General features: G+C 52.9%; 2 protein-coding genes across 2 annotated transcripts; one reads left to right on the top strand and one right to left on the bottom strand.

Annotated features, from left to right (window-relative positions):
* Positions 1-455: 455 nt before the first annotated feature.
* On the top strand, positions 456-1,190 carry IUM83_19438 (succinyl-CoA:3-ketoacid coenzyme A transferase; the record flags this gene model as incomplete). Its single annotated transcript, XM_067944488.1, has 1 exon — positions 456-1,190. The coding sequence occupies one exon, from the start codon at positions 456-458 to the stop codon at positions 1,188-1,190; it is 735 nt and encodes a 244-aa protein (XP_067789554.1).
* A 1,237-nt stretch (positions 1,191-2,427) lies between these two features.
* Positions 2,428-25,633, bottom strand: IUM83_19437 (Proline rich antigen 2; the record flags this gene model as incomplete). The annotated part of the gene is made up of 2 exons (XM_067944487.1): positions 2,428-2,585; positions 25,435-25,633. 2 exons carry the CDS (start codon positions 25,631-25,633, stop codon positions 2,428-2,430), a joined length of 357 nt encoding a protein of 118 aa, XP_067789559.1.
* Positions 25,634-26,277: the final 644 nt, after the last annotated feature.

Raw genomic sequence — 26,277 nt, 5'->3', positions numbered from 1 at the left:
GATACCTAAGATAGCCCTCTTTCCAGCGGTGTACCTCAATCGCGATTCGTACTTTGGTTGATTAGTAATTTTTTGTTTGCCGTTGTCTCAGTTTTGTGTCATCGGAGACTCCGACCGAGTTCTAATTGATAAATGGGGGGGGGGGGTAATACATGTAACGGTTGCGAAAGGAGTTGGTTTAAATATCATTTTATTCTTGTGAGCTTGGAAATACTTCGCTCTCTGTTTTTGCAAACCTAATAGAGTAGGCAGACCTCCGTGTCAGAAGTGACTATGGTGCGTATTTCGTAACCTTACCTGCGACACAAACTATCCAGCGACATAAAAAAACGTAGTTGCCGATAATAGGGGTAGTCAATGTCCGCAGCAGCAACTACAGAATATACCGACACTTCCGACACCATCTGTTCAGTACGTTTTGTGCACTATATAAATTGCTGTGAGGTTAGCGACCCATGATCAGCGGCACCCAGTCGGAGCGGGCTGAGTACTACAGCGCCAAGCACAAGTTACACGGTTACAAAACCGAGATCTCTGTCATTCCTACGGGTTTGGCTATCAACTGCTCTCATTATAGGCGCGGATCAGCGGCGGACATTTCATTCTTCCGCGACAATAAGGCGTTCCACGAGGCTGCAGCAACTAAGAGGGTCCCAGAAGAGCGTATGCCAGATTACGGCCCGCACCTCAAACGATTCCCGTCCTCGTGGATCATCCTCGCGGATAAAGGCTTCCAGGGGCTTGCCGAGACATATCGCGCTGTTTACCCAACGCGTCGTCGTCCCACCGTGCCGCTCACGCTGGAGGAGGAAACAACCAACCGCAACATATCGTCTGACATAATTGTAGTTGAAAACTACTTCGGAAGAATATGCACGATGTGGGCCCTTTACAGGGACAAGTATCGGTGGAAAGAGACGAAGTACGAGATGTACTTTCGCGCTTGTGTAGCGCTCACTAATGTGCAAGTACGTGCGCATCGGCTCCGCGCAGACGATGGAGAGAACTACAAAAATTATCTGCGTAGTCTAATCCACATTGGAACTACGAGACTGAACAAGAGGCACGAGTCCAATCGGCATGCTCGCGAGCGCCGCCTGCTCCGCCTTGCCATAGAAGTGCCGCCTGTCGACGAAGGGGACAGCAGCGGCAGCGACGACTTGATGACACAGTACAGTACCGCATACTAGAGGAATAATTTGTTCGCTGTATATTACCAAACGCGGTCTAGTAGCTTTCGATCAGATACTAGTTTGCTTAATACACAGCGCCTCAATTGCTCTACTTCATGTCCACAATACTGTATGTCATGGATCGCACCACCTCGCAAGCTATTTGATCAGATAGCCGGTACTATAGTAGACTGCCTAGCTTTTGGTCTGCAATAATGCAGTACAGACAACGACGGATAAATCCGGGCGACACTAAAATCCGGGTGAGACAGATCCCCATTCGATCCCCATACAAAATCTAACCCCATTTTTATCCAATGAAATGCTTAAATGAATTATTTTAGAGCCAATCAGAAAGTTAAAGATAATGAGTGGTGTGAAGCTAAACTCCTTTGCCGACACAGTAATTTGAGGTCAGTTGCGCGATGAAGCGCGTCGAGCAAGTGACGGCTACAGGGTACGGAGCGGCACAACTGGGCCAAGTGGCGACCAGGTGGTGGCCCCCAGCAGGCGGCCAGCACCTGGTAGAGCCCTCCCAAGGACGTGCTGAGTAGAACCACGTAGAGCAGCTAGTAGCGCGTGTAGGCGCCGCTCTGCAGGTCCGCCTCGAGGTTCCCCGGGTCCAGGAAGGCCATGCTCATGAGCCACCCAGTTCCCGTGTAGGACTAGAGCACGGACCAGCTGAAGCACCGCCGCCTTGGGGACGTGGTTGGGGTATCTGGAGGACGCGGTTGGGGGGGGGCGAGCAGCGTCGAGGTGTGGGAGGTCAGTATGACGCATATCCGTGTGTGAGGTTGCCTCCAAACAGCTCACCGTTGTGCCAACCGCTTAGTGCTGGTGTCATGGGGCCACTAAAAAGCGAAGCTAAGAAATAGTGTTAAAGCTACTGGAGGCACGTCAAAAGAAAAACGCCTTCGTGCTAATCATGTTACTATTGCTGTGTGGAACGCCATACCGACAAAGGCGATAATTCGCAGCATCAAAAAAACAATTCCTAGGTACCCTAAGGTAACTGTCTAAAAAGACGTTTTTGTTTGCTTTTCCACACGGTTTCAACTTCATTTTCTGTACCATAGGTTAATTTATCAACCAATCCAATCGCAGAATTTTTACTCTCCGGATTTTTGTGTCGGGAGCGGAGATTGCCTTATAACGGAAATTACGGAATAATACCCCGGGCATTATTTAATAGTACCCCTCACAAAATCTCGAAAGGTTACTCTGTATTACCAAAAGGTTACATCGCTACCTTAGCTTACTCGTCGATCAGTGCAGCATCATCAAGAGCGTCGTGCAGCTCGTCCAGGTTGAAGTCGTCCATATCCTCGTGGTCCTCGTCAGCGGCTTCCCAGCTTGTACAGAATTGCTCACCATACACGTCGTGCTTCGCAACGTGCCAGTCCAGGTAGCTGTCTGCAAACCCAGCAGCAGAGACTGAGTTAATGACAGTGATGCTGTCAGTGGCGGTGTTGGGGTGCTGCGACCGTGTGCAGGCAGCGCTAGTGAATGGCTGGGGCTGCGTTCTATAGTGAAGTGAGGTGTAACAAGATGACTAGTCATCAGAGCAGGGTAGGGTACGTGAGTTACTGTAGGGTTACTACCGGGTTACTCTGAGAGGGTACTATTTGGGTAGAGGGTATTAATCGGGAATTTCCATTAGTATGGAGGATGTTATTGGGTGAGTCCGGATTTATCCGTCGTTGTCTGTAGCGATCGAGACCAATATCTGGTTTAGCAACCTATTGACTACCCTAATAAGCACACAAGTGGTGTAACGGGGTTACACGTACAAGTGGCCACAAGCCACTTGTGAATTTAACAGGTAGGATATCTGTTAAAAGTTTTAGATACTTCCTCACATTGGTGTAAGTCACACCAATGGATACATTGAAGTGGGCCACCACAATGAGTGGTCCACACCTACCCAAATATCCTATTGGTAGAAAGCAGCATCTTTCTACCAATTAGAGACATGCATATTAGCGGGCTCTTACAACCAGCCGCTGCCAACCCCTTTCATAGATGATAAACAGTTTTAGCAGATTTAGGAGGAAGATCAATTCACAAACAAATTCAGTTCTCATTTTACCTAATCTAAGTCACTTGGAATCCTATCTTACTTAACTTATATTTGTGTATTCAAATATAATTAACCTAAGTAATTACTAAGTACTTACGCTTCCACATACACGTTGCGCAACGTGAAGCAAAAGCAGTGAGTCAAGTTAGACCCGCTACAGGACGACACCGCGTGCTCAATCATTGAAATTGAGCGTGAGCAATTACGTGGGAAGAGAGGGCGAGCCTCTCCTCCGGTGGCTTGTCGAGCTCGACACAGCCATAGCGGCTCGACGCATCGTCGACCCGCTGTCGAAGGTCGCGTTCGCCATGTCTTGCCTTGGCGGACGCGCAAGGAGTTGGGCGTATGGGCGCCGACTCTCCGATCCTACGTGCTTCAGCACGTACGAAGTATTCAGAGAGGAGCTCAGACAAGCGTTTGAGCCCCCGCAAAACGAGTTCCGGTCGAGGGCGGAATTCCTCGACCTGCAGCAGGGTAAGCATGACGTCCATGCTAACGCGCAGCGTGCACAGTACTTGGTCTCGAACATCGTGACCAATCCAATTGACGAGGCGACCAAGGTCGTCACGTTCATGAAGGGACTTAGAGATGGGCCCGTGAAGACCTATCTCTTCCAAGAGTACCCGAGTACTCTCGAAGCTGCGATTACTCTCGCAATGCAAGAAATGTTTAGCCTGCGGCAGGCTAAACTGCATGCGAACGTGCCGAGGCCGCAACCGCGCCCGGTAGTGAGCACGGGAGGTCCAGAACCAGTGGACATCTCGAATGCAACGGCTGCTGGTTACCAGCAGCACGGAAGTAATGTGCGATACTTCCGTTGCGGAAGGATCGGTCACTTTGCCAGAGCGTGCACGGCTCCCGTGCACTACAATGGTGGCCGTCGTGGCGATGCTAGGCATCGCCGCGGACCAACAAAAACCGCGAACATCCAGTAGGCGCGGGGCGCCCTACTGGTAATGCAGTCGCGCGTGCCGACATCGGGCACGCGACACTGAGGACTGCAGCCCCCAGTGAGACTAGCTCTCGCTGCAAGAAACAAGATGACCGGCCGAACCTGGTCATCTTGAAGGTAACGTCGAAGAGAGAGAGCGACTCTCTTCGAGCTTTGGTAGATTCAGGCGCGTCGAACAACTTTGTTCGACTACGAAGCCTGCCGAGTCTTGACTTCGAGGAGGTACATGTACCTCGAAGTCTTCTGGAGGTACGATTGGCAACAGGTGCCATCGTGAAGACCGAGAAGCGCGCCGTGAACGTGCGCTTCTCGTACAAACAACTAGTGTTTGTCGAACACTTTACCGTCCTGGACCTGGACGATAAGTTCGACGTTGTTATGGGCATGCCGTACAAGCCACGGCGTGATCCGGTGATAGACTGGAAGAAGCGCACGCTCGTGCGCTTCGGTCGCGACCGCGGAACAGAGAGCGATGGCCCTGTTACCGCAGCGCGCGCACCAGCAGGTGCGCGCGGCTCACCAGTCGAGACGGCGCTTAATGCTGCTGTCCCGGAGTGCCCAGGAAGTGCGCGAGGACGCGCACAAGTGAGATCAACGTCGGCACAGCTGCCCACGTCAGAAGAAAAAGACGCACTGGTTCCGGGAACCAATACCCACGTTCAAGCGTGTAAGGGACGGTCCCTGACCCGAAGAGGTCAGGTCGACAACGACGCACCCTCGGTCATGAGGGGCTCTGCCAATGAATGGCGTCGAGGTGACGAAGGCGTGTCAACTCCGGGAGTTGACGCTGCAAACAGTGCGGATGGTTGCAAACGTACCGCACTGACGCAATTTGCATGCTGTCGTGCAGCCGGTCTGCACGACGAAGCGCCATGCGATCAAGCCGGGCTTGATATCGCGCGCCCGCAGACAGGGTCTGCCGGCGAAAGGACATTACCGTGCAGCCGGGCTGCACGAAGGAACATGCGGCCAAGTCGGGCTTGATACCGCGCGCCCGCGGACAGGGTCCGCCGGCGAACAACTGTCCATGGCCGGACATGGGCCAAAATAACCACCGTGGGAAGCCGGGCTCCGCACAACAAGAAGACGGCGCATGCGGAGAATGCTGCGCAAGTCTCGGACCGTCTGCTGAGCAGACTGAGCGGTGACACCGGGCGTCGAGACGTTGAACGTCTTGACGCGCACCGATACTGGATTCCAGTATCAGGAAATGGAACTCGCTACTCCTCCGACGACGGCGTCGGAGTTGACTTCGCTTCCAGCCATGAGCTAGAAGCGCTTCACGCGCGGCTTGCACGATGGACGCATCGAGTAGTCTGCGTTCTTTCGGACAGCGAAAGAACGGAGAGCGAGAGCGAAGAGCTGAGACAGCTCTTCATGGAAGTACCACTGAGAGTGAAGACACTCTCAGTGCGAAGACGAAGCGAGAGCGCTTCGAGGAATAAGGATAGGACTCGTTAAAGTCGAGTCCCTATTACGAATTGTTGAGGGAGTACAAAGACGTACTCCCGGAAGAGATTTCCTGCGGAGCTTCCGCAGGATAAGGGTATTCAGCACGAGATTGATCTCGTGCCGGGCACGAAGTACTGTGTCACGCGGCAGTGGCCACTGCCGCGAGAGCAAAGTCAAGGCGATCGACGACTTCTTTGAAAGTCGTCGCAAAGCAGGACAAGTGCGGGAATCAAAGTCCCCGCACAGTGCTCCGACGTTCTGTGTCAAAACGCCACAGGGCGGATGGCGCATCGTTCATGCCTACAACAAGCTGAACGATGCGACGGTACCGGCGCAGACGCCGATACCGCGAAAAGATGTTATCATCGATTCGATGGCCGGGAGCACCGTTTACAGTGCTCTGGACTTGCGAGATGGATTCTATCAAATCCTAATGCGTGAGAGCGATATCCTTCTCACGGCAGTGAGCACGCCAAGCGGCATGCTCTGGGAATGGCTAGTAATGCCACAGGGGCTTAAGAACGCCCCTGCGACTTTCAACAGGTGCGTGACGCACTTGTTGCGCTCGGTGCGCGACTTCGCGCCGAGCTACTTCGATGATGTGTTCATCCACAGCCGGGCTGTGGACGGGAAGACCGACGTAGAGATGCACAGGGCGCATCTCCGGAAGCTACTTGAACTTATGCGAAAGCATCAGCTCTACGCGAACCTGAAGAAGTGTATCTTCGGGGCGAGCGAGATACCCGTCCTCGGGTGCCTCGTAGGGAAAAATGGCGTTCGCCCTGGCCCGGAAAAGGTCAGAATGATCAATGAATGGCCAACGCCTTCAAATGTCAAGGAACTGAGACATTTCCTTATTTGGCCACGTACTTGCACAAGTACGTAGGGGATTACGCGGGCAAGATCCACCCGCTGTTACAACTTCTTAAGAAGGAAGCTGTGTGGAAGTGGACAACCGATTGCCAAAAGGCATTCGATGCAGTCAAGCGGGGCTTGACTAAGGCGCCGATCTTGGCAGTGGCTGACCAAGATCGCCCATTTCACGTAGTGTGTGACGCATCCGACTTCGCGATCGGATGTGCGTTGATGCAGCACGATCACGAGGACCGTGATCGTGTCGCCTACTATCAATCGCGTCAACTGAAGCCAGGTGAGCGCAACTATCCGGTACATGACAAGGAACTCCTTGCCATGAAATATGCACTCGCAAAGTTCCGAGTGTATTTGCTTGGAAGTAGACCATTTGTGGTCTACACCGACCATGCATCACTGCACACTGCAGTAAAGGCACCACATATCCCAAAGAATGACGAGATGGCTCTCATTCTTTGCGGAGTATAACTTCCGGGTCGAATACAAACCCGGAAGATTGAATGTGGTGGCTGACGCGTTATCACGTCGGCCGGACTACGCAGAAGCTGTTGACGTCAATGCCATTGACGTCATGCGATCAAGCAAACCCACATCGTCTCGGTTGGACGATGTGAAGGCCGCGTACGCGCACGACGCGGACACGAAGCTCTTGCTGGCCTATGGCACAGCGCCTTCTGACAAGTCCCGTCAGAAGTTGCCCAAGCACCTTCGAGCGCGTGCACACCGCTTTCGAGTGCACGACGGATTACTGCTTTACAATGCAGTCGACGACAACGCGGATCGCGTTGTCGTGCCGAATGACCCTGACCTGCGACTCAGGATCATGTACGAATATCACGATGCCCCGTCTGCGGGACATCTCGGACGTGAGAAGACATACGTCCTTCTCACGCGCGACTTCTACTGGCACCACCAGTACAAGTGGGTGCGCAAGTACGTCCGTGCTTGCGAGGTGTGCCAACGCGTAAAACCTGCACCGATTGTGCAGGCTCCATTGCAATTACTACCGACTCCGTCGGAGTGTTGGAAGTCCATGTCTTTGGACTTCATCTTTGGTCTTCCCCCGGAAAGCGGAGGGAATACCGGTGTTGTGGTCTTCGTCGACCGCTTCAGCAAGATGGTATATCTTGCTGCGGTGCCGGCAGAAGTGACCGCGAAGCAGACGGCCCGTCTGTTCGTTGACGTGGTGTTCAAACACCATGGCATGCCGACCGACATTGTGTCGGACCGAGACCCACGCTTCACAGCGAACCTGTGGCAAGAAGTGTTTACACTTCTTGGGAGCCAACTTCGATGCGACAGTGGATCATCCGCAGATGGACGGTCAAACCGAGCGCGTGAACCGTGTGCTCGTCGACATTCTGAAGAGCTACGCTCACTCGTTCCAATACTGGAGCGAGTGTTTGTCGATGGCGGAATTCGCCATCAACAACTCGGTGCATGCCTCGACCGGGCATACACCGTTTTACGTGAATGCCATGCGGCATCCACGTCTACCGAGTTTACTCGGTGTAGTGGGCCTGATTTGGCTCACTACTTTAGCTTATATGTCGCGCTACGTGTATGAGGAAGCGTAGGAGTTTATTAATAATTTGAATTAATTATACTTGAGTCCACAAGTAAATCAAATAAAACACCAAGTAGCTAGTTTAAGGTAAGATGAGAACTGTATTGTTTGTAAATTGATCTTCCTCCTAAATCTCCTAAAACTGTTTATCATCTATGAAAGGGGTTGACAGCGGTTGGTTGTCAGAGCCCCGTCAATATGCACGTCTCTAATTGGTAGAAAGATGCTGCTTTCTACCAATAGGATATTTGGGTAGGTGTGGACCACTCATTGTGGTGGCCCACTTCAATGTATCCATTGGTGTGACTTACACCAAGGTGAGGAAGTATCTAAAACTCTTAACAGATACCCTAGCTGTTAAATTCACAAGTGGCTTGTAGCCACTTGTACGTGTAACCCCGTTACACCATCCCCCCCTTAAGGTTAGACGCGCGGGGTCTCCGCACGTCAATCTTCTGAATTGACCACTCGTCAATTCTCCGCGTTTGGAGAAGAAATCCGCGCTCATTCAACGATGAGCGCGCCTCAAGAGAAGAAGACTCCGAAGTCGGTGGAGAGTCATCTCTCGATCGATGACTACTTCGAACGCCATAAGGCGAAGTATGGCGACGTCGTCGACTTCGACGACGACGATGAAGACATGGAGGGCGAGGAGGACTCGCCCTCAAAGCGTAAAGACTCAGTGTCGAGCGAATCGCTCGACCCTCATGCCAAGAACATTCGCCGGCGTGAAGGGGACGAATCGGACGCTTCGAGCTCGAAGCGTTCGCGAACTGAGAGCGATACCCCACTCGCTTCCGCTGGGGCTCTCAGTACTCCGCGCGCTGCTGCTGCAGCGCGTGATTTCAAAGCTCAAGGCTCTCCGCACGCTGTGCCTGCTGCGTACGATCCGTGGATGCCGTCCGCGTCCGAGATTACGGACAGGTATGGGAACTCGGTACCTCCGAATGAGGTGCCGCTGTACGTATGCAGCGCCATCAAAGATGACGCTGTGGCTGCCGAGCTGCACTTTGATGCGGAGACGCATCAAAGGCGCGATTACTACATCGGACTCTTCCATGAGCTCCGATGGTTTCAAAGCAAGAAGACATCTTCTCGCAGCAAAGTGCCTGAATGGCAGGCACTTTGTCAAAGTTGGAACGCTTTTGTTGAGAACTTCAACAAGACGCCGAGTGCTTACCGTGATCGGATTAAGCAAGCGCGTGATCGCTTCGAGACGTACTCGAAGCGTGGAAAGTTGGAGCAACTCCACGTTACTACGGAGGAGGCAAATGTGCCGTGTGCTGTGCCCGAGGGCTATCAGGGTGCGAAGTGTTTTCCGGGCGCGTTGCACTTGAGCGACCGCGACCTGAACGGGTACACGTTGTTCCGTGTGCCCGAGAGTCTCAAAGAGCTCCGTGCTAAATTCTTAGCACGTGAGGGTTCGGGCGCTAGCGATTGCCCTCAGCGCTCGTACTACTTCCGCTGCACAAGCGCGTACTGTTCTTCGTACGCCCTCACCATTTCCGGAACGTCCTCCAGCAAGACGTTCCGCGGCCCCCATGTGTCTTGATGGGGAGGAAAGCCTCTCCAACGAATACGAAAACGAGCCCCTTGAGGGTTCGTTTTCGGGATGCTATGGCCAACAATCCGCTCAACAATCCAGCGGGTTGAGCCGCGGGCGTCACGGATCGGCGGTGGCGGGGGTGGGAACACGCCCCGGGTATGATCAGCCCCGGGCTGATCAGTAGGCGCCTCTCCACGACCGGGTGACCGCCGTGGAGCGTCTGTAGGCGCTGAGTTCGCCGCCCTGAAGCAGGAGCTGGCGAACCAGAAGGCCCAAGTCGCGGCGGTCTCGCAGACCGCCTCGAATATCCAGGTCGAGTTGGGGACACAGAGGAAGGGGTTGCTCCAGCGCGCGGACGCGATGGAGGAGAGGCTGCTCGTTGCCGAGGCCAAGTCCTCCGCTTCTGCCTCGGCTCCTGCCGAGGCTTCGGGTCAGCCGAGCTAGATGGCTCGTGCTGCAGGTATGGCTTCAGCCGTCCGACGTAAAAGGTAGGATGGAGGCGCATGCTAGACGGTATGTCTAGCATGCATGCGTTTCCGTGCCGTGCCAACACAGTGAACGGCCCGATGAAGCGCCGAGCAAGCTTGCTTGCTCCGAAATCCGAAACTGCATGTTTAGGCAGGTTTTGAGTAGCTAACAAAACCAATGAACTAACCTTGAATTCATTTGTGTTGCCTCTGCTCACATTGTCTGCGTTCAGCTTCTGTTGGTCAACAGAAGCTGCTACTGCGGCTTGGACAAACCGAATTACGGCTTGTCTTTTGGTGAAGAAATTGATTGCATCCGAGCTGAAGCCATTCAGCTCGCTCTCCGCAAGAGGCCCTGCCTCTGCGTGGTTCTTCGCGGTGTCTGCGCCTTGCGCAGACCCGTGGTCCCTGTTCCTTGTGGAGTCTGTGCAGAGCACAGACTCGTTTTCCTTGTTCTGGGGGTCAGCGCCCTGCGCTGACCCTTGGTTCTTCCTGCTAAGGTCTGCGCGGGGCGCAGACCTGGTTGTCTTGTTCCTTGTTGTCGCGGCTGACACTGTGCAGGTGTCCGTGGCTTTTTGCGACTGCTGTGTTGCAGTCGTAGATCCTCCCCCACTTAAAGTGGGAGCCACCACTCCGAGTAAACTCGGTAGACGTGGATGCCGCATGGCATTCACGTAAAACGGTGTATGCCCGGTCGAGGCATGCACCGAGTTGTTGATGGCGAATTCCGCCATCGACAAACACTCGCTCCAGTATTGGAACGAGTGAGCGTAGCTCTTCAGAATGTCGACGAGCACGCGGTTCACGCGCTCGGTTTGACCGTCCGTCTGCGGATGATCCACTGTCGCATCGAAGTTGGCTCCCAAGAAGTGTAAGCACTTCTTGCCACAGGTTCGCTGTGAAGCGTGGGTCTCGGTCCGACACAATGTCGGTCGGCATGCCATGGTGTTTGAACACCACGTCAACGAACAGACGGGCCGTCTGCTTCGCGGTCACTTCTGCCGGCACCGCAGCAAGATATACCATCTTGCTGAAGCGGTCGACGAAGACCACAACACCGGTATTCCCTCCGCTTTCCGGGGGAAGACCAAAGATGAAGTCCAAAGACATGGACTTCCAACACTCCGACGGAGTCGGTAGTAATTGCAATGGAGCCTGCACAATCGGTGCAGGTTTTACGCGTTGGCACACCTCGCAAGCACGGACGTACTTGCGCACCCACTTGTACTGGTGGTGCCAGTAGAAGTCGCGCGTGAGAAGGACGTATGTCTTCTCACGTCCGAGATGTCCCGCAGACGGGGCATCGTGATACTCGTACATGATCCTGAGGCGCAGGTCATGGTCATTTGGCACGACAACGCGGACCGCGTTGTCGTCGACTGCATTGTAAAGCAGTAATCCGTCGTGCACTCGAAAGCGGTGTGCACGCGCTCGAAGGTGCTTGGGCAACTTCTGACGGGACTTGTCAGAAGGCGCTGTGCCATAGGCCAGCAAGAGCTTCGTGTCCGCGTCGTGCGCGTACGCGGCCTTCACATCGTCCAACCGAGACGATGTGGGTTTGCTTGATCGCATGACGTCAATGGCATTGACGTCAACAGCTTCTGCGTAGTCCGGCCGACGTGATAACGCGTCAGCCACCACATTCAATCTTCCGGGTTTGTATTCGACCCGGAAGTTATACTCCGCAAAGAATGAGAGCCATCTCGTCATTCTTTGGGATATGTGTGGTGACTTTACTGCAGTGTGCAGTGATGCATGGTCGGTGTAGACCACAAATGGTCTACTTCCAAGCAAATACACTCGGAACTTTGCGAGTGCATATTTCATGGCAAGGAGTTCCTTGTCATGTACCGGATAGTTGCGCTCACCTGGCTTCAGTTGACGCGATTGATAGTAGGCGACACGATCACGGTCCTCGTGATCGTGCTGCATCAACGCACATCCGATCGCGAAGTCGGATGCGTCACACACTACGTGAAATGGGCGATCTTGGTCAGCCACTGCCAAGATCGGCGCCTTAGTCAAGCCCCGCTTGACTGCATCGAATGCCTTTTGGCAATCGGTTGTCCAATTCCACACAGCTTCCTTCTTAAGAAGCTGTAACAGCGGGCGGATCTTGCCCGCGTAATCCCCCACGTACTTGTGCAAGTACGTGGCCAAGCCAAGGAAATGTCTCAGTTCCTTGACATTTGAAGGCGTTGGCCATTCATTGATCATTCTGACCTTTTCCGGGCCAGGGCGAACGCCATTTTTCCCTACGAGGCACCCGAGGACGGGTATCTCGCTCGCCCCGAAGATACACTTCTTCAGGTTCGCGTAGAGCTGATGCTTTCGCATAAGTTCAAGTAGCTTCCGGAGATGCACCCTGTGCATCTCTACGTCGGTCTTCCCGTCCACAGCCCGGCTGTGGATGAACACATCATCGAAGTAGCTCGGCGCGAAGTCGCGCACCGAGCGCAACAAGTGCGTCACGCACCTGTTGAAAGTCGCAGGGGCGTTCTTAAGCCCCTGTGGCATTACTAGCCATTCCCAGAGCATGCCGCTTGGCGTGCTCACTGCCGTGAGAAGGATATCGCTCTCACGCATTAGGATTTGATAGAATCCATCTCGCAAGTCCAGAGCACTGTAAACGGTGCTCCCGGCCATCGAATCGATGATAACATCTTTTCGCGGTATCGGCGTCTGCGCCGGTACCGTCGCATCGTTCAGCTTGTTGTAGGCATGAACGATGCGCCATCCGCCCTGTGGCGTTTTGACACAGAACGTCGGAGCACTGTGCGGGGACTTTGATTCCCGCACTTGTCCTGCTTTGCGACGACTTTCAAAGAAGTCGTCGATCGCCTTGACTTGCTCTCGCGGCAGTGGCCACTGCCGCGTGACACAGTACTTCGTGCCCGGCACGAGATCAATCTCGTGCTGAATACCCTTATCCTGCGGAAGCTCCGCAGGAATCTCTTCCGGGAGTACGTCTTTGTACTCCCTCAACAATTCGTAATAGGGACTCGACTTTAACGAGTCCTATCCTTGTTCCTCGAAGCGCTCTCGCTTCGTCTTCGCACTGAGAGTGTCTTCACTCTCAGTGGTACTTCCCATGAAGAGCTGTCTCAGCTCTTCGCTCTCGCTCTCCGTTCTTTCGCTGTCCGAAAGAACGCAGACTTGCTCGATGCGTCCATCGTGCAAGCCGCGCGTGAAGCGCTTCTAGCTCATGGCTGGAAGCGAAGTCAACTCCGACGCCGTCGTCGGAGGAGTAGCGAGTTCCATTTCCTGATACTGGAATCCAGTATCGGTGCGCGTCAAGACGTTCAACGTCTCGACGCCCGGTGTCACCGCTCAGTCTGCTCAGCAGACGGTCCGAGACTTGCGCAGCATTCTCCGCATGCGCCGTCTTCTTGTTGTGCGGAGCCCGGCTTCCCACGGTGGTTATTTTGGCCCATGTCCGGCCATGGACAGTTGTTCGCCGGCGGACCCTGTCCGCGGGCGCGCGGTATCAAGCCCGACTTGGCCGCATGTTCCTTCGTGCAGCCCGGCTGCACGGTAATGTGTCCTTTCGCCGGCAGACCCTGTCTGCGGGCGCGCGATATCAAGCCCGGCTTGATCGCATGGCGCTTCGTCGTGCAGACCGGCTGCACGACAGCATGCAAATTGCGTCAGTGCGGTACGTTTGCAACCATCCGCACTGTTTGCAGCGTCAACTCCCGGAGTTGACACGCCTTCGTCACCTCGACGCCATTCATTGGCAGAGCCCCTCATGACCGAGGGTGCGTCGTTGTCGACCTGACCTCTTCGGGTCAGGGACCGTCCCTTACACGCTTGAACGTGGGTATTGGTTCCCGGAACCAGTGCGTCTTTTTCTTCTGACGTGGGCAGCTGTGCCGACGTTGATCTCACTTGTGCGCGTCCTCGCGCACTTCCTGGGCACTCCGGGACAGCAGCATTAAGCGCCGTCTCGACTGGTGAGCCGCGCGCACCTGCTGGTGCGCGCGCTGCGGTAACAGGGCCATCGCTCTCTGTTCCGCGGTCGCGACCGAAGCGCACGAGCGTGCGCTTCTTCCAGTCTATCACCGGATCACGCCGTGGCTTGTACGGCATGCCCATAACAACGTCGAACTTATCGTCCAGGTCCAGGACGGTAAAGTGTTCGACAAACACTAGTTGTTTGTACGAGAAGCGCACGTTCACGGCGCGCTTCTCGGTCTTCACGATGGCACCTGTTGCCAATCGTACCTCCAGAAGACTTCGAGGTACATGTACCTCCTCGAAGTCAAGACTCGGCAGAGCTTCGTAGTCGAACAAAGTTGTTCGACGCGCCTGAATCTACCAAAGCTCGAAGAGAGTCGCTCTCTCTCTTCGACGTTACCTTCAAGATGACCAGGTTCGGCCGGTCATCTTGTTTCTTGCAGCGAGAGCTAGTCTCACTGGGGGCTGCAGTCCTCAGTGTCGCGTGCCCGATGTCGGCACGCGCGACTGCATTACCAGTAGGGCGCCCCGCGCCTACTGGATGTTCGCGGTTTTTGTTGGTCCGCGGCGATGCCTAGCATCGCCACGACGGCCACCATTGTAGTGCACGGGAGCCGTGCACGCTCTGGCAAAGTGACCGATCCTTCCGCAACGGAAGTATCGCACATTACTTCCGTGCTGCTGGTAACCAGCAGCCGTTGCATTCGAGATGTCCACTGGTTCTGGACCTCCCGTGCTCACTACCGGGCGCGGTTGCGGCCTCGGCACGTTCGCATGCAGTTTAGCCTGCCGCAGGCTAAACATTTCTTGCATTGCGAGAGTAATCGCAGCTTCGAGAGTACTCGGGTACTCTTGGAAGAGATAGGTCTTCACGGGCCCATCTCTAAGTCCCTTCATGAACGTGACGACCTTGGTCGCCTCGTCAATTGGATTGGTCACGATGTTCGAGACCAAGTACTGTGCACGCTGCGCGTTAGCATGGACGTCATGCTTACCCTGCTGCAGGTCGAGGAATTCCGCCCTCGACCGGAACTCGTTTTGCGGGGGCTCAAACGCTTGTCTGAGCTCCTCTCTGAATACTTCGTACGTGCTGAAGCACGTAGGATCGGAGAGTCGGCGTCCATACGTCCAACTCCTCGCTCGTCCGCCAATGCAGGACATGGCGAACGCGACCTTCGACAGCGGGTCGACGATGCGTCGAGCCGCTATGGCTGTGTCGAGCTCGACAAGCCATCGGAGGAGAGGCTCGCCCTCTCTTCCTACATAATTGCTCACGCTCCATTTTGATGATTGAGCACGCGGTGTCGTCCCCGACGACGCCGTTACTGCGGAAGCAGCATCACGCTGCTCCTTCATGATGGATCCTAGAGCAACACCATGTTGCTCTGTCGGCGATAGCGTACGCAGCATCGTAGCTATCGCCGCTTCTCCAATGACTGTTGACAGTCGTTGGAGGGCTTCCCACTCTGGGCCAGACAGGTGGGGGCAGTCAGCGCGTGCAACATGCGTTGCAAGCGTGTTGGAGCTCTCCATGGGCACCTCCGTGCTCATGTGGTTCTCGGCTCCGCGTTCGTACACCGCGTACGAACGTCACGTAGTCAGTCGTTGGACGGACTACAAAGTGCTACCAGGTGTAGTGGGCCTACTTTGGCTCACTACTTTAGCTTACACGTTCCGCTACGTGTATGGGGAAGCGTAAGTACTTAGTGATAACTTCAGTTAATTATACGTGAGTACACAAATATAATTTAAATCAGATAAGATTCCAAGTGACTTAGATTAGGTAAAATGAGAACTGAATTTGTTTGTGAATTGATCTTCCTCCTAAATCTGCTAAAACTGTTTATCATCTATAAAAGGGATTGACAGCGGCTGGTTGTAAGAGCCCCACCAATATGCACGTCTCTAATTGGTAGAAAGATGCTGCTTTCTACCAATAGGATCTTTTGGGTAGGTGTGGACCACTCATTGTGGTGGCCCACTTCAATGTATCCATTGGTGTGCCTTACACCAATGTGAGGAAGTATCTAAAACCTTTAACAGATATTTATCTGTTCAACCATAAGTGACAAGTGTCATGTACAAGTGACAGTTGTCACTTGTGTGTGTAACCCCGTTACACTCTGAGTGATGGCTCCTGCTTTAAGTGGGGGAGGATCTACGATTGCATTACAGCAGCCGCAGATAACCGCTGACACTTGCACAGTGTCAGCCGCGACAACAAGGAACAAACCACATGATCTGCGCCCTGCGCAGACTACCCCAACAACAAGGACAACGACCACGTGTCTGCGCAAGGCGCAGACACCGCGAAGAACCACGCAGAGGCAGGGCCTCTTGCGGAGAGCGAGCTGAATGGCTTCAGCTCGGATGCAATCAATTTCTTCACCAAAAGACAAGCCGTAATTCGGTTTGTCCAAGCCGCAATAGCAGCTTCTGTTGACCAACAGAAGCTGAACGCAGACAATGTGAGCAGAGGCAACACAAATGAATTCAAGGTTAGTTCATTGGTTTTGTTAGCTACTCAAAACCTGCCTAAACATGCAGTTTCGGATTTCGGAGCAAGCAAGCTTGCTCGGCGCTTCATCGGGCCGTTCACTGTGTTGGCACGGCACGGAAACGCATACATGCTAGACATACCGTCTAGCATGCGCCTCCATCCTACCTTTTACGTCGGACGGCTGAAGCCATACCTGCAGCACGAGCCATCTAGCTCGGCTGACCCGAAGCCTCGGCAGGAGCCGAGGCAGAAGCGGAGGACTTGGCCTCGGCAACGAGCAGCCTCTCCTCCATCGCGTCCGCGCGCTGGAGCAACCCCTTCCTCTGGGTCCCCAACTCGACCTGGATATTCGAGGCGGTCTGCGAGACCGCCGCGACTTGGGCCTTCTGGTTCGCCAGCTCCTGCGTCAGGGCGGCGAACTCAGCGCCCTGCAGACGCTCCACGGCGGTCACCCGGTCGTGGAGAGGCGCCTACTGATCAGCCCGGGGCTGATCATACCCGGGGCGTGTTCCCACCCCCGCCACCGCCGATCCGTGACGCCCGCGGCTCAACCCGCTGGATTGTTGAGCGGATTGTTGGCCATAGCATCCCGAAAACGAACCCTCAAGGGGCTCGTTTTCGTATTCGTTGGAGAGGCTTTCCTCCCCATCAAGACACATGGGGGCCGCGGAACGTCTTGCTGGAGGACGTTCCGGAAATGGTGAGGGCGTACGAAGAACAGTACGCGCTTGTGCAGCGGAAGTAGTACGAGCGCTGAGGGCAATCGCTAGCGCCCGAACTCTCACGTGCTAAGAATTTAGCACGGAGCGCTTTGAGACTCTCGGGCACACGGAACAACGTGTACCCGTTCAGGTCGCGGTCGCTCAAGTGCAACGCGCCCGGAAAACACTTCGCACCCTGATAGCCCTCGGGCACAGCACACGGCACATTTGCCTCCTCCGTAGTAACGTGGAGTTGCTCCAACTTTCCACGCTTCGAGTACGTCTCGAAGCGATCACGCGCTTGCTTAATCCGATCACGGTAAGCACTCGGCGTCTTGTTGAAGTTCTCAACAAAAGCGTTCCAACTTTGACAAAGTGCCTGCCATTCAGGCACTTTGCTGCGAGAAGATGTCTTCTTGCTTTGAAACCATCGGAGCTCATGGAAGAGTCCGATGTAGTAAATCGCGCCTTTGATGCGTCTCCGCATCAAAGTGCAGCTCGGCAGCCACAGCGTCATCTTTGATGGCGCTGCATACGTACAGCGGCACCTCATTCGGAGGTACCGAGTTCCCATACCTGTCCGTAATCTCGGACGCGGACGGCATCCACGGATCGTACGCAGCAGGCACAGCGTGCGGAGAGCCTTGAGCTTTGAAATCACGCGCTGCAGCAGCAGCGCGCGGAGTACTGAGAGCCCCAGCGGAAGCGAGTGGGGTATCGCTCTCAGTTCGCGAACGCTTCGAGCTCGAAGCGTCCGATTCGTCCCCTTCACGCGGGCGAATGTTCTTGGCATGAGGGTCGAGCGATTCGCTCGACACTGAGTCTTTGCGCTTTGAGGACGAGTCCTCCTCGCCCTCCATGTCTTCATCGTCGTCGTCGAGGTCGACGACGTCGCCATACTTCGCCTTATGGCGTTCGAAGTAGTCATCGATCGAGAGATGACTCTCCACCGACTTCGGAGTCTTCTTCTCTTGAGGCGCGCTCATCGTTGAATGAGCGCGGATTTCTTCTCCAAACGCGGAGAATTGACGAGTGGTCAATTCAGAAGATTGACGTGCGGAGACCCCGCGCGTCTAACCTTAAGGGGGGGATGGTGTAACGGGGTTACACGTACAAGTGGCTACAAGCCACTTGTGAATTTAACAGCTAGGGTATCTGTTAAGAGTTTTAGATACTTCCTCACCTTGGTGTAAGTCACACCAATGGATACATTGAAGTGGGCCACCACAATGAGTGGTCCACACCTACCCAAAGATCCTATTGGTAGAAAGCAGCATCTTTCTACCAATTAGAGACATGCATATTAGCGGGCTCTTACAACCAGCCGCTGCCAACCCCTTTCATAGATGATAAACAGTTTTAGCAGATTTAGGAGGAAGATCAATTCACAAACAAATTCAGTTCTCATTTTACCTAATCTAAGTCACTTGGAATCTTATCTGATTTAAATTATATTTGTGTAGTCAAATATAATTATTGTGAAAACCGGTGATTTTGTCACTCCGTATAGCTCTGTAAATCAGGGCTGTGAGCAAAAACGATACGTGGTAATTTGTACTGAATAGGAAATTAATGTGGGTACTAATCTGAGTAAGTCGGCTTAAATAGGAGTTGGGAACTGGGCTCTAAAGCCATCTTGTCAGAACAGAGTGGTGAGGGAGAGAGAGACAGCGGAGACACGATGTATGCTGCAGAATTTCGATGGAGAGCTGTGGTGCTGTACTACGCGTATGGTGTGCCATGTAAGCGTGTCGGCCACATATTTGGCATCAGCTCGCGACGGTACTTCGATGGTATCAGCAGTTCAAACGTGACGGCGAGGTCATCAAAGCTGCCCTCTGGGTCGAAGCGAAACTCCGCGTCCTCGACACGGACGCTGGTTCTGCTCGTCCTGTTGATTCCTCCTATTTTGACTGATATCTTGGCTAGTGTTTGCATAGCCGCTTGCTCGGTGGATTTATTTGTGCGGACTTCCTCGGAATGCCGAGATTGGAGCTGACATTTCATCCTATTTAGAGACCAAATCGATTCCGACTCTAAAATATCTTTGACGCGATGCTGTCGCAAAAGCGTCGTCACGCTTTGGTATATGGTAGCACTTGAGCAGAGGAAGTAGTAGCTGAAGCACTCAGGCAAGATGCCGTCGCCGTAGCAATCAGTACTTGATTGTTCTTGAACGGGTAAATTGAGATCTGATTGAGTTTTAGTCGTGCTTCGCTTTCTAGCTCTCACTACTGCACTACATTACTCTTTTCCTTATCATCTAACATGTGACTTGAACTGCAACTTCAATTTGATCTTGAGCGGCGCACAGCCAGGAGCGGATCACAGCTGCCGTGTTCATCCGCTAGAAATGGTCGTGTTCAACATGAAGTTCTCGTCCTCATAGCTGTCTCGATTTGACTCGTAGCAGCTTCGATATTCTCGTGACATTCCCTCCCCTTAGCGAGCCCCCCCCCCCCCCCCGCTGTCGTTCGTGGTAGCGATCAATGAGCCCGGCAATTGAAGTTAGGTTAACTGCGGGCTCCCAAGTTGTTTTGGTTTGCCCCAGCCACTTGACCTTGTAAAGCGCGTTCCCTTTGCTGCGTTTGTAGTCGATGATAGCTTCGACTAACTCGCCTTCGGTGCCATCTGCCAGTCGTACTTTGAAAAGTCGTTGGTTAGGTCGGCGATATGGCTTGGCAATGTATGGCTTCAGTAGACTCGTGTGGAAGACCGGGTGCATTCGCAATTTTGGGGGCAGCCTCAGTTTGTAGTAGCCCCGCCCAATATTTTCTGTAATCTCAAAAGGGCCTATCCATCGTGCTCCGAGCTTCTTCTTCGTTGTTCCGAGGTGTCGTGCGGCTATGTGTTGTCCAGACAGGAATACTTCATCGCCGATGTTGAACGTCTGCGGTTTTCGATTCTTGTTGTAGTATTCCGCCATGCGGTCCTGGGCCTCTGCAATGCTACGCCGTGCTTTCGCCAAGGTGTCCGCTTGTCTTGCTACGAATTCAGAATGCTTCATCTGACGAGTGTTGCCTACTCTAGGCGGGAGGAGCAGTGTTGCTGGTGTCCGAGGAATATATCCAATGTCGGCTTCAAAAGGCGACATACTTATTGACGACTGAAACCGTGCGTTGTAAGCAAATTCAGCTAGACACAGGTGGTGATCCCAGTCATCAGAATCTGCATTCGAAAAGGCTCTTAAGTAGTTCTCCAATGTCTGGTTCAATCGCTCACTTACCCCATCCCCCTGTGGTCTGAATGCTGTTGTCATCTTTTGTTTCACTCCTAACAGCTCGCACAGATTCTTCCAGAAGCTTGAAGTGAACTTAGCATCACGATCGGAAACTACCACATTCGGCAAGCCATGTAGTCGAAATATATCTTTGTGAAATCGCACTGCAACGTCATTTGCCGTGTCCGAACCCTTCCCGGCTACAAAGTGAGCCCTCTTGGTCAAATGATCAACCACGACCATCACACTATCATGGGCACGAGGCGTCGTTGGTAGTCCAGTAATAAAGTCCATGGCAATGTGGCTCCATCGCTGAGTTGGAATGTCATGACTGTTCAATAGTCCTGGGGGTCTCTCATTACGAGCCTTGGTTCGAGCGCAAATTTCACATCCTTTGACGTACTTCGTAATATCACGGAGCATCCGTGGCCAATAGTAGTGTTCTTCAATCAGACGGCACGTACGATCAATGCCCGGGTGGCCATACACAGGGCTGTCGTGAAATTCCTCGCAGACATGCTCCAACAGTTCACGCACTCGCGGCAAAACGAATCGGGGTGAGGCATGATGTCCTGCTTGGTAGTACAATCGTCCGTCGATCAGCGAGTATCGTTCCAATAGCCGTGGAGCAGCTAGCGGACTCGATTCCTCTTTTTTCACTAAGTAGGCCGGGTCAAGTAGACGCAGTAGAGCTTTGGTCGTGTCATCTTCCCCATATCGTCTGACTGCTTCCTTCACTGTAGCTGACAAAGAGGAATCAACTCGTTGACGTACATGTCGACGAGTTGAAATTGCAGCTAGTGTCACCGGCTCAATTTTGTCCATAAAATCAGGCCTTCGCGAAATGCCATCGGCGACGCTGTTTGTTACTCCTTTGATATACCGAATTTGAAATTGGTACTCCGCAAGTTCGTCGTACCACCTGGCGATACGTCGCGAAATCGATTTTTGCTTAAACACGGTCTCCAGACTTTTGTGATCAGTCTCCACTACAAAGGGTCTGTCCAAGAGATACACTCTCCAGCTACGAAGCCCAAATAAAATGGCTAGAAGCTCTTTTTCACGAATAGAGTAGTTCAATTCTGCAGCTTTGTACTTCCGGCCTCCAAATGCAACAGGTCTTTCGATCTCGACACCATCCTGTACTTCTTTCTGGTAAAGGACGCCCCCAACTGCAAAGTCAGACGCATCCATTCTCGTGAAGAAGTCCTTTCCAAAATCAGGAATTGCAAGTACCGGTGTTTGTCCAACCTTCACCTTCAAACGCTCAAAATGTTCTAGCAGGGCAGGGGTCCATTCTAATTGCTTGTTCTTAGACTTCAGCAAGTTAAACAGAGGTCCAGCATCGTCAGCAAACCGTCGACAGAACCGCTGAACGTACGCGGCCGTACCAAGAAACGACTGTAAGTCATGCCTCGTAGCTGGTCGTGGCCAATTCTGAATTACCTTCACTTTGTCCGGGCTGATCCTGACTCCATCGCGGCCGACAATATCACCCAGACATGGAATGGAATCCGCACAGAACACACACTTACTGAGTTTCACAAAGAATTTGTGTTTATCCAGTCGTGCAAAGACTCGATCCAGTGCGTCCAAATGCTCTTGCAGGTTAGTACTCCGCGTGAATACATAGATATCGTCGAAGTAGCTCTGACAAATATCTACCAGATCACTCAAGATTCTTCGAATACCATCGTTGAAGGTCGCGGGGGCATTAGACAAGCCCATCGGCACAACCAAATACTCGTAGAGGCCATCAGGAGCCTGAAACGCGGTGTATGGGATGTCCGACTCCCGCATCCTAAACTGGTAATATCCACTTAGCAGGTCGAGACAGGAGTAGTAGTATGCACCCTGCATTTGTTCCAGAATCTTGTCCTTTCGTGGCATTGGCATTGTACGCCGGATAGTGTTGAGGTTCACCGCACGAAAATCGTGCACAATTCTCCAGCCATCCGGTTTGCGAACGCAAAAGGTGGGTGCCCCATGAGGAGAGGTCGAGCGTCGAATGTACCCGACCGCTTCCATCTCGCGCACCCATCGAGTAATCTCAGCTTCTTGAGCCGGCGACTGCCTCCACTGCTGCCGGAAGACAGGTTCTTCAGATTTAACATTCATCTTATGCAGTCCATGCTCCACAGGTGGCAGTTCGGCCGGGAGTTTCTGCCTGAACAAGCTTGGGTATTTGCACAAGTATGGGTACACCGGATGATCTCCGAAATCTTCAATTTCTTTTGCTCGAGTAATTAGCGGTACCTCGGCTGGCTTAATCACCAGGACAAATTCTACCTCCTGAGGCTTTTTCATCAGTCGACGGAATTGTTTCATCGAGATGACTTTAGTCTCCCCCGTTTCCATCGAGTAAAACGACTGCTGCTCAGCTAACGTTACGTAATCTTTCATCCGAACGCGCTCGTGCTTCTGAATGAGCGCTGCCAGCCGAGCATGCAGCGTCTCCATCGAAGGCCGAATGCTGCCAGTTCTCCAATCGATACGAGGGTTTACTTGGCGAAGCCATGGCATGCCAAACAATATCTGCTTGTCCTCTGGTACTGGAAGTAAAATAAATTCGGCTGTGTATGCCTCCATTCCCCCCAAATAGAGTGTAAGCTGCGCAGTTTTCTTTGGAATCACAACACTTTCTGCATTGGCCATGGTCAGTGATAGTAACACATCATGCTCCACAACACTATCCATCAAGCCCAACTGCTTAATAAATTCAGGAGTAACTGCATTAATCGATGCCCCGCTGTCGACAAAGCCAGTAGCAGCTACTACGTGCTCGTTTAGCCGAACCTCGCACTCCAAGTTCACAAATGGGTGTTTCGAACTCTCACCGACGTGAATGAATACGGCTTCATTATCATCACCCGACCTCACCACTGTAGTCTCCACCTCCTGTGCTGACTTCCTCTCCACCAACCCACACTTGTCCCGTATAATGGGCTTGGGACTAAACCCGCTCGATCGCCCGTCATCAAGCGGTTTTACTCGTTTAAATGCTCACGAGCCTCATCGGCATCATCCACAACGAGCTTGTCGACGAGTGCGTAGTACTTAGCTCAGTAGTCAGTTTTATCCTGTGTAGACTTTCGAGCACTCGACTGAGATCCAGGACGCTTCTCTGGATACTTGGTCCAGCACTCATCCGGATTGTGATAACCTTTCTCACAATGATGACACTTCTTCTTCCCACCAGCGCGACTCGTGTTGCTGTTCGACTTTGATGGAAGCGTAGCACTTCTAAGAGAAAACTTGCCCTTGGAGTGTCCACCCGATATGTTTTTGGCACTATTCTGGCTTGGCTTGCTCTCCTCGAGTCGCTCCAGCTCAACCTCACTGAAACCTTCCGAGATCACCTTCTCAAGTGTCGCAGGTTTCTTGCGCAGAATTTGTTTCCTCAAATTACTGCTACTTAGGCCTTTTAAGAAAATCTCCATCGCAAAAACAGGATCGAGTGGCACCAAACGGAGTTTTTCTTGGAACTTGGCTACATAGCCCTGGTAGGAACCACGTTGTTTGAAATTCAGCAATTCGTTCCTCAACTTCTGTTGAAAATTCGGTTCCTTGAAATTCTTCTCCATGGAACCCTTCATGGCACTCCAGGTATTCGCAGTCATCGGGTTGGTCATGTAAGTCTCATACCAGGTGGCTGCGTTCTTCCGGACGCACTGACCGAGCTCAAGGCCGACGACCGCGTCATCAACAGTGAGGTCGTAGCCTTTAAAGACAAAGTACGACTCAAATTGGAAGATGAAGCTGTTAAGCTTCACTCCATCAATGTCACCCTCAAAGATAGGGGGTTTCGTCTCCATCTTCCGCAGCTGTCGCATGGACGAAGTTGCCATCTCGACATCTTCCTGCTGGCGGCGTGGTCGGCTAGGTACCTGCGCGGCGGAAGGTTGTTGCTGCTGCTGCTGCTGTTGTTGCTGTAGATTCGCGACGGCGGCTGCCGTTTGTTGAGCCAGCTCCTGAACATGGCCGACAGCCGCAACGTGAGTCTGGAGCTCAGTAATTGCCGCAACTGTCTGGGAGACGGCAGCTTGAAATTGCCCCATCGCAGCAGTGTTCTGCTGGGTCGATTCTTGCGTCGTTGCCACTGTTTGTACCAGGGCGTCGATGCCTTCTAGAATCCGGTCCAGGCGGTGGTTCACCTGGCCAATGCGCTCGTCCATCTCAGCCATAGTGGCCTCAACATTGTTGATGCGTTCGTCGGCTGGGTCTACTGGTCCATTAGCCAGCGCTAACTGACGTTCCGTAGCTTGGCGGCGCGTCTCCATGGTCGTTGTTTCTGCAAATTCTACTATGTCGCAAAAGCGTCGTCACGCTTTGGTATATGGTAGCACGTGAGCAGAGGAAGTAGTAGCTGAAGCACTCAGGCAAGATGCCGTCGCCGTAGCAATCAGTACTTGGTTGTTCTTGAACGGGTAAATTGAGATCTGATTGAGTTTTAGTCGTGCTTCGCTTTCTAGCTCTCACTACTGCACTACATTACTATTTTCCTTATCATCTAACATGTGACTTGAACTGCAACTTCAATTTGATCTTGAGCGGCGCACAGCCAGGAGCGGATCACAGCTGCCGTGTTCATCCGCTAGAAATGGTCGTGTTCAACATGAAGTTCTCGTCCTCATAGCTGTCTCGATTTGACTCGTAGCAGCTTCGATATTCTCGTGACAGATGCAGCATAAGACCGATTATAATTAGGGGTACACAATTCTAAATAAGGGACGGGTCGAAATAAATAAGGGTTCCCGTATCTAAATAAGGCACTAAATCAGCCGATTTACTACATTCTGAGTGCTTTTCACAATAACTCAAGTAGTTACTAAGTACTTACGCTTCCTCATACACGTTGCGCAACGTAAGCAAAAGTAGTGAGTCAAGTTAGACCCACTACAAGTGGATTAGATGATGTGTACACATTGTGTACACGTGTACCCATACCAGTGGTACAGTGAATGTCACACAACTGATCACTCTCTCTCTTTCGCTCAGTCATGATGGACGACCAGCTCCTGCGCGACGTGAGCGGCTTCTTGTCGGCGCAAGACTCCAGCGCAGCCCCGGACCACGGCACCAAGCTCAAGACCTGGACAGTCAGCAGCTTCTGGCCGACACGGTCGCGCTGCTGCAGTCGCTTCATACCGCCTCACCAGACCAAATCTATAGCCCACACACACAAATGTTGATCAGCGAAAAGTCCAAACAAGAGCTCGCCAAGGAGAAAGCCGGACAGCGTCGAGATGCCTACCGCAAGCGCCAAAAGGAGGAACGGGCCATTTTGCAGATGCAAGACGCTGAATTGAGCCGACAATTGACCAAATTGCAGCAATTCAAACGTCAAGAGGCAATACAAAGTGCACCTGGGGACACTTTGGCTCTCGGGGCCTGGAAAGCCATCGCCACCAGGCAGTACGAGAGCAGATTGGAATCTGAAGCTCTTCAGAAAAGACTCCGAGCCGCAGTAAATAGCCACGCGTTGATGATCCAAGATTTGGAGACACTGCTGAGGAAACGGATGCGCAAAGTCGAAAAGTTGACTTCCGTGGAGGTTCCCGAACTGTTCGATAAGAAAGCGAGGCTCGGAATGAAGGATGCCATGCTCTACAAAACCTATTTCGAAAATCTGGACGCTCTTTATGAGAAGATCGACGAGGTTTTCCAAGAAGTTGGGGTGACGCCGACGTCAGGTGGAATTTTGAGTGGGGAACCAACGAGGAAAATGGACGAGGATACTGAGTACTTCGAGACGATTGGGGTGGGCAGAGTGCCCTTTACCTTTCAACG

This window comes from Phytophthora cinnamomi (assembly GCF_018691715.1).
Source record: "Phytophthora cinnamomi strain GKB4 chromosome Unknown Contig51, whole genome shotgun sequence".
Taxonomy (NCBI): domain Eukaryota; phylum Oomycota; class Peronosporomycetes; order Peronosporales; family Peronosporaceae; genus Phytophthora; species Phytophthora cinnamomi.
Note: the sequence above shows the minus strand (reverse complement) of the source record. Positions and strands in the feature narration are given on the sequence as shown.